Here is a 14,232-nt window from a genome sequence, read left to right as displayed (position 1 = left end):
TAATTGAAATATTGCATTTTCCTTACAGTTGAAAAAATTGTCAAGCTTTTTAACAAGTTCGCCAATCGGAAAGTCCGCATACGACATTTGTATCCTTTTCATTTCAAACACGTTTTGTCGTTTTGTTCATGTACGAAGAAACACCTGCAAAACTTGTTTTGTTTGGGCCCAACGAGCTTCTGACCGCTGGCCAATTAAAAAACATAGCCTATTAGAATTATGTTTATTATTGCTTATTAGGACAGAGTTGAACCGTTGTTAGGAGAGTAACAGTTGTACCGTTGTCCATCAGTAATGCATAGTTTTGCGCGGGAACTCAGCGAGTTTAAATGCAGGTTAATATTTAACAAGCTTTAGGCGAGGTTATCGCAAAGCAAATTTGCAGTCGCTGCAAGCGAGTTTTTGAAGCTTTTGTCATACTAGTCTTATATCGAGGCTGCAGCAAGTTCTGCAGACAGACGCAAGGAGTTTGCAGTCATGGAAGCTTTGTGGTTTGTTGGTACCGAAAAGAATTTATCTTACAAAGAAAAGTGGCCGATTCCGGATATTAAGACCCCCGATGACGTAAAAATCAAAGTGGCTTATTCGGGTAAGACTTGAATAACATCCAACCGCTAATACAACTACAATGCGGTCGATTTTGTCACGCCAGGTGTTTGTGGCTCCGATTTCCACTTCATGAAAGGCGAGATGGGAAAGTTCACTCCGAAGCAGGACGGGGTTATTCTAGGTCACGAGTTTTCAGGCACCGTCGTGGAGTTGGGTGAAAAGGCCAAGTCAAAGTTGACAGTAATACCCGTATTGGCACAAACCCATGGTCGAAGAAAATACTGACGACTTCTTTTTCGCAGATTGGGGACAAAGTTTGCGTCAACCCCAACTACTGTTGCGGAACATGCGATTGGGCAGATGAGGGATTTCCCCACTTCTGCCTCTCTAACCAGGCTTTTGGGGTCCAGAGTCACGGCGGTTGGGCTGAGTTTTGCGTTGTGCCGGACCACGTGGTAAGTTGCAATACTTTTCCATTTTCAACCATTGTAGTTTTGGGCCAATTCAAGCTCATTTTGTACTTTTCGGTGCAACCAATTTAACAGTCTGCACTGACAGGACGTGCAGTCGGTAAACATTTTTATTTTGCATTATTAAAATGGACATGTCAAACATGTTTTTTGCATTGTTTCACGTATTTTGTTGTAAAACCCGTCGTTTTTCAGTGATACTGACGATGCCCATTTGCAGGCGAAATATTTGTATCAGAAAAAAACAACGACAAATGACTTAGGGTTTTTTCTTACATGACTTCCCGGTGCAGCAAAACATTTGCGACAAAACCGCCACCGTTGTTTGTCATCAGATAACATCTTTAATTCACGTCCACTTTGGTTCAGGTTTACAAGCTTCCAAGCAACGTTAGTCTGGAGCAGGGGTCACTGGGCGAGCCATACTCGTGTGTGTTAAGGGGTTGGTATAAGTTGGGCACTCTGCCCAAAACACACGTTCCTGTCCTTATACAAGGTGCTGGAATCATAGGCTCGATGTTCGCCATCTTGCTGCATCACCATGGTTACAAGAACGTCACGGTATCGGAGCCGAATGATGAGAGACGCAAACAGTGTTCCGGTTTGTTAGTTGTTTTTTTTTCGTTTTTGTTCTACGTGTTACTGAAGTACTTGGTAGGAATGGGTTTGGGATTCGACGTGGTTCACCCACAGGAACTTGAGTTAAAGCTGGCTGGAAAAGACGCCGATAAACACGGGTTTCACCTTATTATTGATTGCACTGGCAACCCTAAAGCATGTCAGAAGGTAAGTGCTGTCGTCGGCATGTACAAGATGTTGCTCTAAATTAGGGTGTCTTATGCAGGGGCGCCCCCAAAAGGGTGTGAGATTTGTTCTCAGGCATTAGGATGTTTAATTAAATAATTCATCTTAGAATGAGGTTTGGTTGTAACTTTAAGTACCCTTTTCATAAAGAAGTAATTTTAGTGTCATGAGTTTTTCTAACGAATATACAGCTAAAGCCGTAAAACTCATTTATATCCTTACGAATTGAAATGTCGGTAATTACGCCATGATCGCAGCAGTATTGCCATACTCAGCAGCAACCTTGAATGTGTGTTCTCAAATTTTTTTCTTCGGGAACTCCAGTTCTAACTTATGCGTTCCAGGCTCTGGATTACGCCCGTCGAGGGGCCACCGTTTCCTGGTTTGGTTGCTGTCCGGCGGAAAAGAAAATTCCAGTGGAACCGTTTCAAATTTACTGGAAGGAGTTGACCATTGTTGGGTCATTCGTGAACCCGTTCTGCTTCGGGGAAACTATGGAGTTGTTGTCGAAGCTCAGCGATTCCGGTTACCTTGACTACAAGAAACTGGGCGTGGAAACATATTCGCTAGCCGACTACGAGGTGGCGCTGGAGAGTTTGAAATGCGGAAAAGCGTCGAAGGCGATGTTTAAACTGCCGGAATAGGCAACAGATGGACAATTACCACGAATTCAATGTGAAAATATGTTATAGCAGTTTTGTCCCTTCAACAGGTGTAAATACCGGCCAATGTACATCTTTTCCCAGCAAGTCGTATCGTAGTTTTGTACACGTGCTCAAAATTAATAACTTGTGTTGTTGTCTTGTTTTGGGGGATTTGTGTGCGTAAAGATTTTAATTGACGTAACTCCAGCTTTGCAGAAAAGCATATGCGTAATTACGGAGAAGATTGTTCCAGTGTTGCGCACATTCTTTTCTACAAAGCTAACACTTTTTGCGACTGTCATCAACAAATCAATTTGTTTGTGCATTTGGTTATACCTCACCAAGTTGTACGATAAATGCTGTTAAGTGCCAAACGATATTCGCCGTTCAACCAATGCAGAATGTACGCTCAATTAAGATGGTGATTTGCTTATAAGTGTTGTTTGTGTTTTGGCAGGATTGTAGAGTTCCGCGTTAGGTTTTCTGTACAACATGGAAGCTTTGTGGTTCTTGGGCACTGAAAAGGATTTGTCGTACAAAGATCAATGGGACGTACCGGAAATAAAGACACCGAACGACGTGAAAATAAAGGTTGCCTATTCAGGTAAACCCCCATACACAATTCCAATAAAAAAAAAATATTCATTACCAAATGCCGGTGAAATTAATGCCTATAATGTTGCCAGGGGTGTGCGGATCCGACTTCCACTTCATGGAGGGTGAAATGGGGAAATTTACGCCCCTGCAAAACGGGGTCATCTTGGGCCACGAATTCTCGGGCGTGGTTGTCGAGTTAGGCCAAGGGGCCAAGTCGAAGTTCCAAGTACGGGGTTCGCATGTGCCCCCACAATGCTTCCGAATGAAACGCATTTCGTGTTTCCGCAGTTGGGGGACAAGGTGTGCGTGAACCCCAACTACTGTTGCGGCGAATGCGATTGGGCCGACGAGGGGTTTCCCCACTTCTGCGAAGACAATATGACGTACGGAGTGAAAAACAACGGCGGTTGGGCTGAGTTCTGCGTTGCGTCGGCCAACGTGGTGAGAACAACAATAATTTGAGAAGAAAACGTGACTTCAACAACGGTTGATACCGCAGCAATGAATTAAAATACGTGCGATGTGATGTCTTTTGTTTTTAACAGAGCTTCCTGGCCTTTTTTCCAAAAACGTTCACTCCTTTGATTCACTTAAATGTTGTTCGCTGCATTTTTATCCAACTAAAGATAACCACAATCACAGACAATTGCATGGCACCACTTCACCATTATACTTATTGTTGGATAAAACGTGTTACGCCCAAAAAAACACTACAATCATTCACCAAAGCAAAAACATTCATTGGCATTGGGCCGTTTTTCGCAACATTCATTCATCTATTTTACCCGTTTGGAAACACAAGTTTTTATAGCCTTCGTTAGTTTACATGCTTATGGGTAAATACAAAAATTTGGTTTCATATGTTCGAAAGACTTCGTTTCTATTTTTCTCGGCAGGTGCACAAACTTCCAGACAACGTCAGTTTGGAGCAAGGTTCGTTGGCCGAGCCCTACTCGTGTGTCCTAAGGGGCTGGAAGAAGCTCGGCACTCTGCCCAAAAAACACGTCCCGGTTCTTGTACAGGGTGCCGGTATAATCGGGTCCCTCTTCTCCACTTTGTTGCATCACCATGGTTACAAAAACGTCACTGTGTCGGAACCGAATGACGAAAGGCGAAAGTTGTGCTCCGGTAATACGGATGAATGAATTTCGTTGCTTGTGTTTGGCATTAACACGCGGTAACTTGTAAGGAATGGGTTTGGGATTCGACGTGGTTCACCCGCAGGAACTTGAGTTGAAGCTGGCTGGAAAAGACGCCGATAAACACGGATTTCATCTTATTATTGATTGCACTGGCAACCCTAAAGCATGTCAGAAGGTAAGTGTACCATTAACAGTTATACGTACAACATTCACACAAGCAACTCTTTACCTACATTCCATTGGCGTTGATCGTGTAGGCGTTGGAATTTGCCCGTCGTGGTGCCACTGTATGTTGGTTTGGTTGCTGTCCCGCTGGTAAAACCATCCCTGTCGAACCATTTCAAGTTTACTGGAAGGAGTTGACTATAGTTGGCTCCTTTATCAATCCATTCTGCTTTGAAGAGACCATGGAACTGTTGGAAAAACTGAGCAAGTCTGGTTACCTTGACTACCAAAAGCTGGGCGTGAAAACATATTCGCTGGCCGACTACAAGGTGGCGCTGGAGAGCTTAAAATCCGGGAAAGCGTCTAAAGCGATGTTCAAGTTTGTGGAGTAAAAGTTTTGCTGCTCGCCATCAGGCAATATTGGCCGCTTTCTGTGCATAGCTTTTTTTGTGCAATCGTGTACATGCACAATCACGCCGATCGTTTAGTTGTACAGGGATATCTTTTACAAACACGCTGTACTTGAAATTGGAATTAACGTAGAGAACAAGGGGTCCACATCAAACTTGAGCCTTGGATGGATTATTCCGTGGTATGAAGCGAGGACACAGAGACGATTCCAGGCGATACTCATTATGGCGTTAACTGGTAACAGCTACAAATTATTGTTTTGTCGCGTACCTCTGGAATGAATACAAATATTTTGTGTTGTAACGCACTCTGAAACTGTACCACAAATTCATTAAAATTTGTAAATAATGATTTATTGGCTTTCATGTGTTGAACTTCGTTACTGTGGTATTCATGCGGCTCATACTGTGGACCTGAACCCAAAACTTATATCCCTGAAAGTGAACTTTGGATGCAATTAGGGCAGAGTGTAAATTCAATTGTTTTAGGTAATTTTGATGTAACTTGCCTTTGTCTAAGTAGTGGCGTAATTGGCGTCACCATATGCTCCTGCAAAGAAAGTGCAAATACTACTTCCTTATGTCAGTCCAACGCCATGCTTCCACCTCCATTGGTCTTCTTAGGGTAAGATAAGAACGGCTGTTTACTGCGCCTGCTCGCCACTTCCTATTCGGCTAAAGTACCGATATTCCAAAAAGCTTCGGAGCGTCTATACTTAGTTAATTGGTCTTTAGTGAGTCACAATTTAATTTATAGCAAAATGTGTGCGTGAATTTTGCAAAAAAGTAATTTTTCGATCAAGTTTTATGTTAGGCTTTAATTGCCACATATGACCCGACGACTCATAGTGCACAGTTGAGGTGTTATCAAGAATTTTTCTTACCCCCGCGTAGCTCTGTGGTTTCCTTTCCTGATAACTTTACTCACGACGCATGCTATTGTTTGCAACATGACATCACCGTTGACTTAATATCAACTTACGGCAGTCACGGATGTGATGCAGGACTTTCCTAGCGATGACTTTCTTTACGTACTATACGTGCGTGCTGTACAATATTTACATGGAAATGGCCGACCATGGTTTCCACACAGGTCTCCAGCAAATGTCGAGGGATATTATGTCAAGCAGCACAAGCCGTCAACAGTTGGCAAACGTTCAGGAATCCACGATTGAGGTAATTTGGCGTGATAATTATGTGAACTTAGGATATTTTGTTGCTTGATTAATAATGCAAAGATTTCAACAAGTCTGGCTGTATGACAGACAAAACGTCGGAAAAATACAGTACGTTAGGAACATAACTGACGGGTTCACTACCACAGGCAACTCCGTTCGGTTCTAATCTTAACAATTGCGCTTATTCAACTCACCGCCTTTTTCTACTTCACCGTACCATTTTGCCGGTTCGCCTATATTTTACATTGAAAATGATTGTAGAAAACAATCGAAACGTCTGTATGAAGTTCTCTACCATTTTATGGGCTATCTTGTTTATATTAAACAGTACGTCAATTTTATGCCAGTAGTCTATTTTAAATTGTAATATGGCAGCAATAGTAGTACAATAATTCATCACTAATGTTGTTCAGGCGCCTGCACATATAGGAGACAAAATCATTAACACCACTGGGCATGTGTTCAACGGGCCAGTCACGATCGAACAGAACATTAGCATCAACGAAATTTCACCACCACAACCGGAGTGTACCAGTTCCCTTGACAAAAAATGTAAGTTATCGTTTTTTTGACAGCGGGTCCAAATGTTTCCGTTTACAAAGGTCTCAATCACCACAACAACGCGCAAGGTACAGACCATAAAATTAAACTGTTTGACCACTCAACGTAGTGGACCACTTTGGGCGCTTTTCGTCAAAATTTTTCGAAAAGATTGCCGGCATATTGAAGATAGCTTTTCCTGAGCAAAATACCCTTAAAACGTTGTCACATCATGGTGTCTTTTTAGGTGAAGATTTGAAGAAAATGCTGAGAGAAAGAGTGAAGGAAATAGCAAGTGAAGAATCTTCTTTGGCTGACTTTTCCCAACGACCTATAACGCCAGTAAACTTAGCCATAGTCAGCAAACCGCAACGCATCGACGACGAGTTCCAAGCTGAGGGCCATTACCACCGGAGGCAGGATTTTGCCAAAGTGTATGTGCGTCCAAATAGCGACATTACCCCCGGGGAAGTTTTTGACCGCGCCAAAGAAAACGCACAGGAGGAGGCGGAAAGAAAATTCAAACCCGATCAAGTGAATGCAAAGTGCAACTATGTGCAAAAGCACGGAAATGTGGTTGGAGTTGTTGGACAAGCAGGAATCGGCAAAACCACTTCCACCAAGAAATGGGCCTTACAAGCTTTAAATGATCGCTTGTTTGGAAATGTATCATTCGTTTTCTATATCTTCATAAGATTCATCAACTTCGATGAAAGAATGACTTTTCTTCAGTTTCTCCTTTCCGCTATGTTTATTGATTGTGCCGGAATCCCAGAGCAAGCCTATGACATATTGGGGGTAATTACCTCGTGTCCAGATGTTCTCTTGATATTTGACGGTTTGGACGAGGCGGCGTTCAGATCATTTTCAAGCAAAGTGCCCCCTCCTTTGATTTACACGAAGTCCAGACCGGAGGTATATCTCAAGCATTTGGCTGGTGGCACTTTGCTTCCCAAGGCACGGAAAGTCATTACATCGCGACCTGCGCAGCTCTATACCCTGCATCCATCCCATCGACCACGTTTCATCGTTCAAATACTCGGCTTAACCCCGAGGTCACAGGATGAACTCGGGCAGCAGATATGCGGAAGAGATTACAGGCCAATACGCAGGAAAATGACGGAAAACGCCAACCTGTACGCATACTGTTACGTACCAGTCAACTTCATACTGACTGTAAACTACTTGATGAGTTACGATGGCGATATTCAATTCGTTACCCTCACCAGAGTGCTTGCTCACACCTGTGGCCAGTATGCAATTACTGAACACCTCAAAGGCAAGGAGCGCAAGATGGACAGGTTGGCCAAAATGGCTTGGAGTGGATTTGTCAACAAAAAGGTAGTTTTCAATGCCAGTGATTTCAAAAACGCACACATCGACTCGCTTACCGCCGACGCATTTCTGAACACCTCTGTCACAAAGAAAGGTAACCTGAAGTTGACAATCTTGGAGGGTCACAAGCGCAGGTATTTTTCTCACCTTATTTGGCAAGAATTTTTCGCCGCCTTCTACTTGATGATGATTATGGATCTTCAAGACTTTAGGAAGTATTACACGAAACTTGCGAAGGACAGGTGGGAGGTCGTCAACAAGTTCGCTTTTGGGATGTGCGATCGTACGGTTTTCGATGACCTTGAAGCTATTGCCCCTGCTGGGTGCTCAGGCGAAGGTTGGACCACGAAAAAAGTACTTTTGAAGGACCTTATCCTGCTTATCAAAGAAGAGCAAAATAATGAAGGGGTAAAACGTGTATGCAGCTTGGCACATGAAGCAAACGATGCAAAAATATTTGGCTTGGCTGCTGACGTGCTTCCTGACGAGTTGGACTTCTCAGATTCTTCACTGCTTCCCACTGATGTTGAGAACCTTTCTTCTGTCCTCCTGACAGGGAAGAAGCAAGTAGGTTGTTTCATTATAACTTCCATTTGGGTAATTTTTATGTGTGGCATTTTTAATGATCAGCTTGAAGACTAAACGCATTTAATTCTCTGCGTTGTACATGGTAGCTAGGCCAATGCGATTTTGATTTCAATTACCTTGTTGTGGGTTTTACACCTAATCCGACTGGAACGAATTTGTTTTGCAGCTGAAGAAACTCAACCTTTCATTTAATCCAATTGGAGATTTTGGCGCTAATTCGGTGGCTCGCTGTATTAACATGATTGACCAACTGGATTTGGGCGTTTGCAACGTGAAGTTCCCTGGCATGCAGAAAATCTGCGCAAAGATTGCAGAGTTGAAAAAGCCCGTGAGCATTGTTCAAGATTCTAGCTCTGTTGTTTTCCATTGATTTGCCACAATTACCAATAATATTTTTACGTTTGAGGCTCAGAATATAAGTAAACAGAAGCCTCATTTCGCTGTTAATCACCAGGTATGCTGTTTTGCAGATATCAATGCTGGACCTACACGGCAACAAACTTACAGACGCATGTGCTGAGTCTTTGGCTGCATGTGTGCACAATATCAAAGTGTTAAACGCTTACGGATGCCAATTTACGAATGCAGGAGAAAACCGGATTAGATCGAAATCGTCTGGAGAAGTCTACTTTAGTTTTCCATTATCAGTGTACAAAACTGTCAGTTAATTTAGCTTTATGGCGCTAACTTGCAATTTCACTTTCATCTAATTTACAGTTGTTATTGTAGTGACTTATGTATTGGATATTTTATGTTGTAAATACAATATATTACCGTACGTAAGGTTTTCGCATCATTTGTTGGGCTGCATGGTTTCTTCTCCAGACAATATAAATAAACGGTTTGATGAAAGTTCAGTCTTGACGTAAAGTACATTTGCAGCAATTGTTTTTTTAACAACGCTTGCTGTCAGGCCTGGTTTTGGTAATTACCTCATGTCTCTCTGGTAAACGTTTGAAAGGTACAGACCCCTTTCAAAGAGCGGCGCTACATTTAATTAATTCGGTCAAGCATGCCAATGACATTTGCACATTTGACTTTATTTGGTGCAATAGCTTACCACCACTGATCTCTATAAACACTTTATAGAGATCACTTCATAGAGATCAGTGCTTACCACACTTGTCTTGTAAATCTAGAAACCCCCCAACAGTAAACTGGATGAGAGAGGTGTGTTTTGCTCATTGGTAGTCCTTGTTGCAATGTTTTTATTTTTATGTTGATTCTTTGAAAAATGTCTGGATTGGCATCTGCCTCTCACTTATCTACAGGTTGCGTAAACTTGGGTTTGATTCGTGACAATTCTAGAAGAGAACTTCTACGGCTGCTGGACAAATGTGCCGGAAGCAAGGTTAGCCCAGTATCCACAAAAAATAAGATGCATCCGCAAGTTGCATTTAACACTGTGTGCCAAAAAAAGTGCCAGTGCTCCTAGTGTAAATTTGCAGTTGTACAAGATAATTGTTATAAGATAAGGTGTGCAATTTTCAACTAAACGAGTTTATCCAATTTTGAAAACGACACTATTAAATGGCAATAAATTCTACAGGCTTTGGTTTGGGACCCTGATTTGACGGAGCAGTTTGGTCTCATTGCTGAATATTCGCTTCTAAAGGAATATGAAGTCGATCGCATGTTTCCACTGCGTCCCACTCGTTTGCCAAAATCCAGTGTACAACACATTGTATTTGTCACGAGGCCAGTACCTGGTCTTATGGATCAGATTGCTGTTAATATCAAAAAGGAAGAAGAAGGTGATGGTTTCGGTCGCAAGGAGTATCATATATTCTTTGTACCCTGGAAAAGCTTTCTATGTGTTCAGAAATTAGAGGTGAAACTTTTGGTTTACGCTACACATATGGATTTATTCGCAGTATACCCGAAATAACAAACAGAACCAAGAATATGGGAGAATTGTTTATTTACTGCACAATTAATAGTAATTTTATTGTATTACTTTTGCCAATAAGCAATCATATAAGCCTGGGATATAAAACCAAAGTCACATGTGTGTACAGGAACTTGGAGTCTATGGGGCTCTGACAAATGTTGAAGAATACAGGCTGGATGTAATTGCACTTGACTCTGATACACTCTCAATGGAAAATCCCTCTTCATTTTATGACGTCAATATTGATGAGGATATGACAGCACTATACTTAGCGGCTAAAGCAATAATGGTCATCCAAAATCAATTTGGTCCTATACCACTTATTTATGGAAAAGGAAAATGTTCGAAGGTATGGTATTGCTGAAGCCAATTGTTCCAATGTTTTTTTCCCACATCAATTTAACAATTGCTCAATGTTTTGCAGAATCTGTGTGGTTTGCTGAGGAAGATGCAAGAAGAGATTGGGGAGCAGCCAGAAGATGAGCAGAGTCAAATCGACCAACTGCTCATCATCGATAGGGCTGCTGACCTCATTACACCATTGGCTACCCAGTTAACATATGAGGGGTTAATTGATGAAGTTTTTGGAATTGCCAACAGTAAGCTCAATCAATGTTTAATTTACGTTGTGTTTTAGGTTTAGTTACAAGATGTTTTGTTGGTTGAAAAATTTAGGAAATATTCTTTTTTTAATATTGGTTGAAAAACTGTGGAAAATAGTTTATGGATTGTAAAAGTTTAACTTGATTGTAAACATACACATGTAAATGGCGCTAACAACACTTATGTCTGCTGCAATCTTAACCTCAACTTACTTGGTCTTATCAGTGCAGCTTTGGTGACTTACTACAACCTAGCAGCTAAACTTCATCAAGACTTGCTAGGCTATTTGGCTGGTATTTTGGGGAGCTATTAGGCCATAAATCATAAGAGCTACACTATTGTGTCGAAACTGTGGCCTTGTCTGCAGCTTACAGAGACAATTATTGGCTCTAATGCTTGTATCTAAAAATTTTAATTTTATTATTCGCAGCCACTGCCTCATTTCCACCTGACAAGTTTTCGAAAGCCTCCAAGTCGGAAGATCTTGCCACAGAAAAGAAGAAAGTTGTATTGACTTCCAAAGATGAACTCTTTGCAGTGCTTCGTGACAACAACTTCAACGCAGTCGGCCCAAACCTCAAAAGACAGGCAAAAACCATATCAGAAAAATTTGAGGTAAGTGCATACAGAAAAAATGCATCCTTTTCTTGGCTTTCAGTTTAGACTTCAAATACAAAAATATGCGCAAAAGAGCCATGATAATCAATGAGAGCTGCAGACAGGGTGTATACACGCACTGTTTCGACCTGTAAGGTCTCATCAGTGCAGCTGTTGATGTGGCAAAATGTTATGTAACTTTAATATGTGCACAAAAATTATCAGGTAAATACTTCATTAAAAGTATATAGCGACCATTAACATTATTTTTATTTAGGAAAGGCATGCAGCCAAAACTGTTCAAGATATGAAGCAGTTTGTGTCACATCTTCCACAAATGCAACAAGCTAAGGCTGCCCTTGCAGTTCACACCAATATTGCTGAACTTATTAAAGAACACACAGGTGTAACCAACAGTGTAAACTTGTTTTTGCATGCACATTTATTTCCTGCACTCAGGGAATTATACTGCTGTAGACTATACAACTAATTCTCGAATTTTACAATTCTTTAAAAAAAGAAAATTGCATTTCCATGTTGCTGTGTAATTCTATTGCACTTCTACAACGCATGTTCGTATGCTTTATAGATGAAAGTGATTTTCTGGATATTCTATCGGTCGAACAAGAGTTTTTAAACGGCATCGGCACTGACAAAGTGAATCCGTTTATCGAAGAATGCCTTTTCCAGAAGAAGCCAATCGTCCAAGTCCTCCGCTTGCTGTGCCTTCAGTGCATCACGAACAACGGTTTCAAGCCCAAAGTCTACGAGTATTACAAACGAGAATTCCTGCAGGTGAGCGGGCGGTGTTGGAATATAAACTTAGGTTAGCGGGCGGTGTTGGCATACAAACTTACCAATAAAATGCGTAAGTTTATGTTATTTCGTACAAGTTACGTTGTTGGGAAACAAGTAATCGTCTAAATTCAAAACACAAAGTTTAATTTTCATGTTGTTATGGAAACGAACATAACATGCAGGCAGCAGCTCACGCTAAATTACGTTTAATTCATTTCAAATTGGTTCTGTACAGACGTACGGTTACAAACATCTGATAACGTTGAGTAAACTGGAAAAGTGCGGTCTCCTGCGTCCAATCGGCGGCACGTGGAATTACAACACTGTACGAAAATCTCTTCGACTTATTGTGGAAGATATCAACGAAAAGGTCAGTGTTTCTCTCAAGAAATGTTGATAGGACGTTGCAAACGTACTAAGAGTTCCCAAACATAATAGAAACTGCAAATTTTGGCGATATTAGCAAACACGAAAACACACTAATAAGAAAAGCCAAAGCTAGTATGCTGTTGACCATTACCTAAATTAGACGTTTTGAACTCTAACTGGGTTCATCATCAGTACCATAATGAACTACACGAACTCAAGCGTCTACTTTAGGTAATATGATGAACATAATACTAGCTTTGGCATTTCTATTTCGCCCAATTAACTCCAAGTATTTTGCACCCATGAAAACACCCATTTCAATATATTTTTCTGTACGTGCTCTGTTTTAAACATGTGGCGACAACAATTAAATTTTCCGCAGGAGCCACAGGATATCGCCTACGTACACAGCGGTTACGCCCCCCTAAGCGTCCGACTCGCCCAAATCCTCAACAACCCGGGATGGCGAAGCATCGAAGAAGTTCTCAAACTTATCCCAGGTCCCACTGTAAGCGGTTTACAGCACGGATCGTCGAAAAAGAAATGTGAGTTCGACCACTAAGGGCGATTCTGTGACAAAAAATACGGGAATGAAATTAAGTGTAAATTTATCGGGGAGCACTGATGAGAGCTTACAGGTCGAAAAATGTGCACTGTTAGTTGTAGCTCAACGATTATGGTATGGCTCTTCTGCTTCTTTATACAGGAAAACAACTTTTGAAAATCTGGTCCAAAAAAACTGGAAAGTTTTTATTGGCCTTTAAAATCTTTCCACCCCGCACTAGTTTGTGTTAAAGTGTCACAAAGCGTTAATAGTTAATTTTACGGCACCAGGGCAAGGCAGCGTCGACAGCAGCGGTAGTTCCGCTTCAACGATCACACTCGTGTTCTTCGTCGGCGGTGTGACATACAGCGAGATATCCGCACTCCGCTACCTATCCAGGCAAGCAGACGGGCACGAGTATTTGGTGGCGAGCACCAACATTATCAACGGGAACCAGTTAATCCAATCACTCGTCCATGCAGACTGACAGACTTGGTGTTCCGTTGTGACGTCACAGCGGTAACTATCGTCGGTGACGAATGTGCGTTGACGTTGACAATAGCGAGCTCCTGTTTGCGTTGGGAAGTAAACACTTATTTATTTTCAAACCTACCTTGATTTGTGGCTAAAATTTAGAGAAATATGCGGATTTGTCGTCAATTGAATTGTTTCTTATTCCCCTTTGACCTCAATCCAGTTCAAGTCCGAAACCGTCCAGAAATTATTCGCGATTAATCGAATTTTGCCGCAAGATTGAAAACACAACGACCATTTAGTTCAACTGCTGATTTGATTTAATCACGCCGTGAAACACCTGTGCAATAAAATATCATCTGCTAAGTGATGAATTACTGTTGCATGTATACGCAGCCCAACCAATTCACTGAAAGCTCGTGTGTGTTGATTTTGCAGTACTTCCTATAGGATATCACTGACGCGCGCCACAACTGGTCAAGGACTGTTTTAGAGTGGTCCTGTTAAACTTGCAAAAATGCTTTAGACTGGAAG

At 41.6% G+C, this 14,232-nt stretch overlaps 4 protein-coding genes across 5 annotated transcripts; all 4 read left to right on the top strand.

Annotated features, from left to right (window-relative positions):
• Positions 1–45: 45 nt before the first annotated feature.
• Positions 46–2,924, top strand: LOC145904078 (D-altritol 5-dehydrogenase-like). Of its 2 annotated transcripts, XM_082992309.1 has the most exons (7): positions 46–89; positions 532–589; positions 653–789; positions 852–1,004; positions 1,389–1,620; positions 1,678–1,805; positions 2,168–2,924. In XM_082992309.1, exons 3-7 carry the CDS (start codon positions 679–681, stop codon positions 2,465–2,467), a joined length of 924 nt encoding a protein of 307 aa, XP_082848435.1. In that variant the 5' UTR covers positions 46–89; positions 532–589; positions 653–678; the 3' UTR covers positions 2,468–2,924. The 2 variants fall into 2 exon arrangements, with proteins under 2 accessions (XP_082848435.1, XP_082848434.1); XM_082992308.1 differs by lacking the exon at positions 46–89 and having other exon boundaries at positions 456–589.
• Positions 2,925–2,935: 11 nt separating this feature from the next.
• On the top strand, positions 2,936–5,147 carry LOC145904077 (L-threonine 3-dehydrogenase-like). The gene is made up of 6 exons (XM_082992307.1): positions 2,936–3,071; positions 3,154–3,290; positions 3,353–3,505; positions 3,961–4,192; positions 4,254–4,381; positions 4,464–5,147. The coding sequence occupies exons 1-6, from the start codon at positions 2,960–2,962 to the stop codon at positions 4,761–4,763; spliced, it is 1,062 nt and encodes a 353-aa protein (XP_082848433.1). The 5' UTR covers positions 2,936–2,959; the 3' UTR covers positions 4,764–5,147.
• A 702-nt stretch (positions 5,148–5,849) lies between these two features.
• Positions 5,850–9,200, top strand: LOC145901979 (protein NLRC5-like). The gene is made up of 5 exons (XM_082989810.1): positions 5,850–5,957; positions 6,373–6,511; positions 6,747–8,401; positions 8,589–8,750; positions 8,893–9,200. Exons 1-5 carry the CDS (start codon positions 5,850–5,852, stop codon positions 9,088–9,090), a joined length of 2,262 nt encoding a protein of 753 aa, XP_082845936.1. The 3' UTR covers positions 9,091–9,200.
• Positions 9,201–9,610: 410 nt separating this feature from the next.
• Positions 9,611–14,029, top strand: LOC145902472 (vacuolar protein sorting-associated protein 33A-like). Its single transcript, XM_082990461.1, has 10 exons — positions 9,611–9,773; positions 9,972–10,253; positions 10,441–10,662; positions 10,738–10,912; positions 11,347–11,531; positions 11,791–11,917; positions 12,103–12,308; positions 12,547–12,681; positions 13,063–13,225; positions 13,515–14,029. Exons 1-10 carry the CDS (start codon positions 9,657–9,659, stop codon positions 13,709–13,711), a joined length of 1,809 nt encoding a protein of 602 aa, XP_082846587.1. The 5' UTR covers positions 9,611–9,656; the 3' UTR covers positions 13,712–14,029.
• The last annotated feature ends 203 nt before the right edge of the window (positions 14,030–14,232 follow it).

Source organism: Ascidia mentula, chromosome 5 (genome assembly GCF_947561715.1).
Source record: "Ascidia mentula chromosome 5, kaAscMent1.1, whole genome shotgun sequence".
Classification (NCBI taxonomy): domain Eukaryota; kingdom Metazoa; phylum Chordata; class Ascidiacea; order Phlebobranchia; family Ascidiidae; genus Ascidia; species Ascidia mentula.
This window is presented reverse-complemented; position numbering and strand designations above follow the sequence as displayed.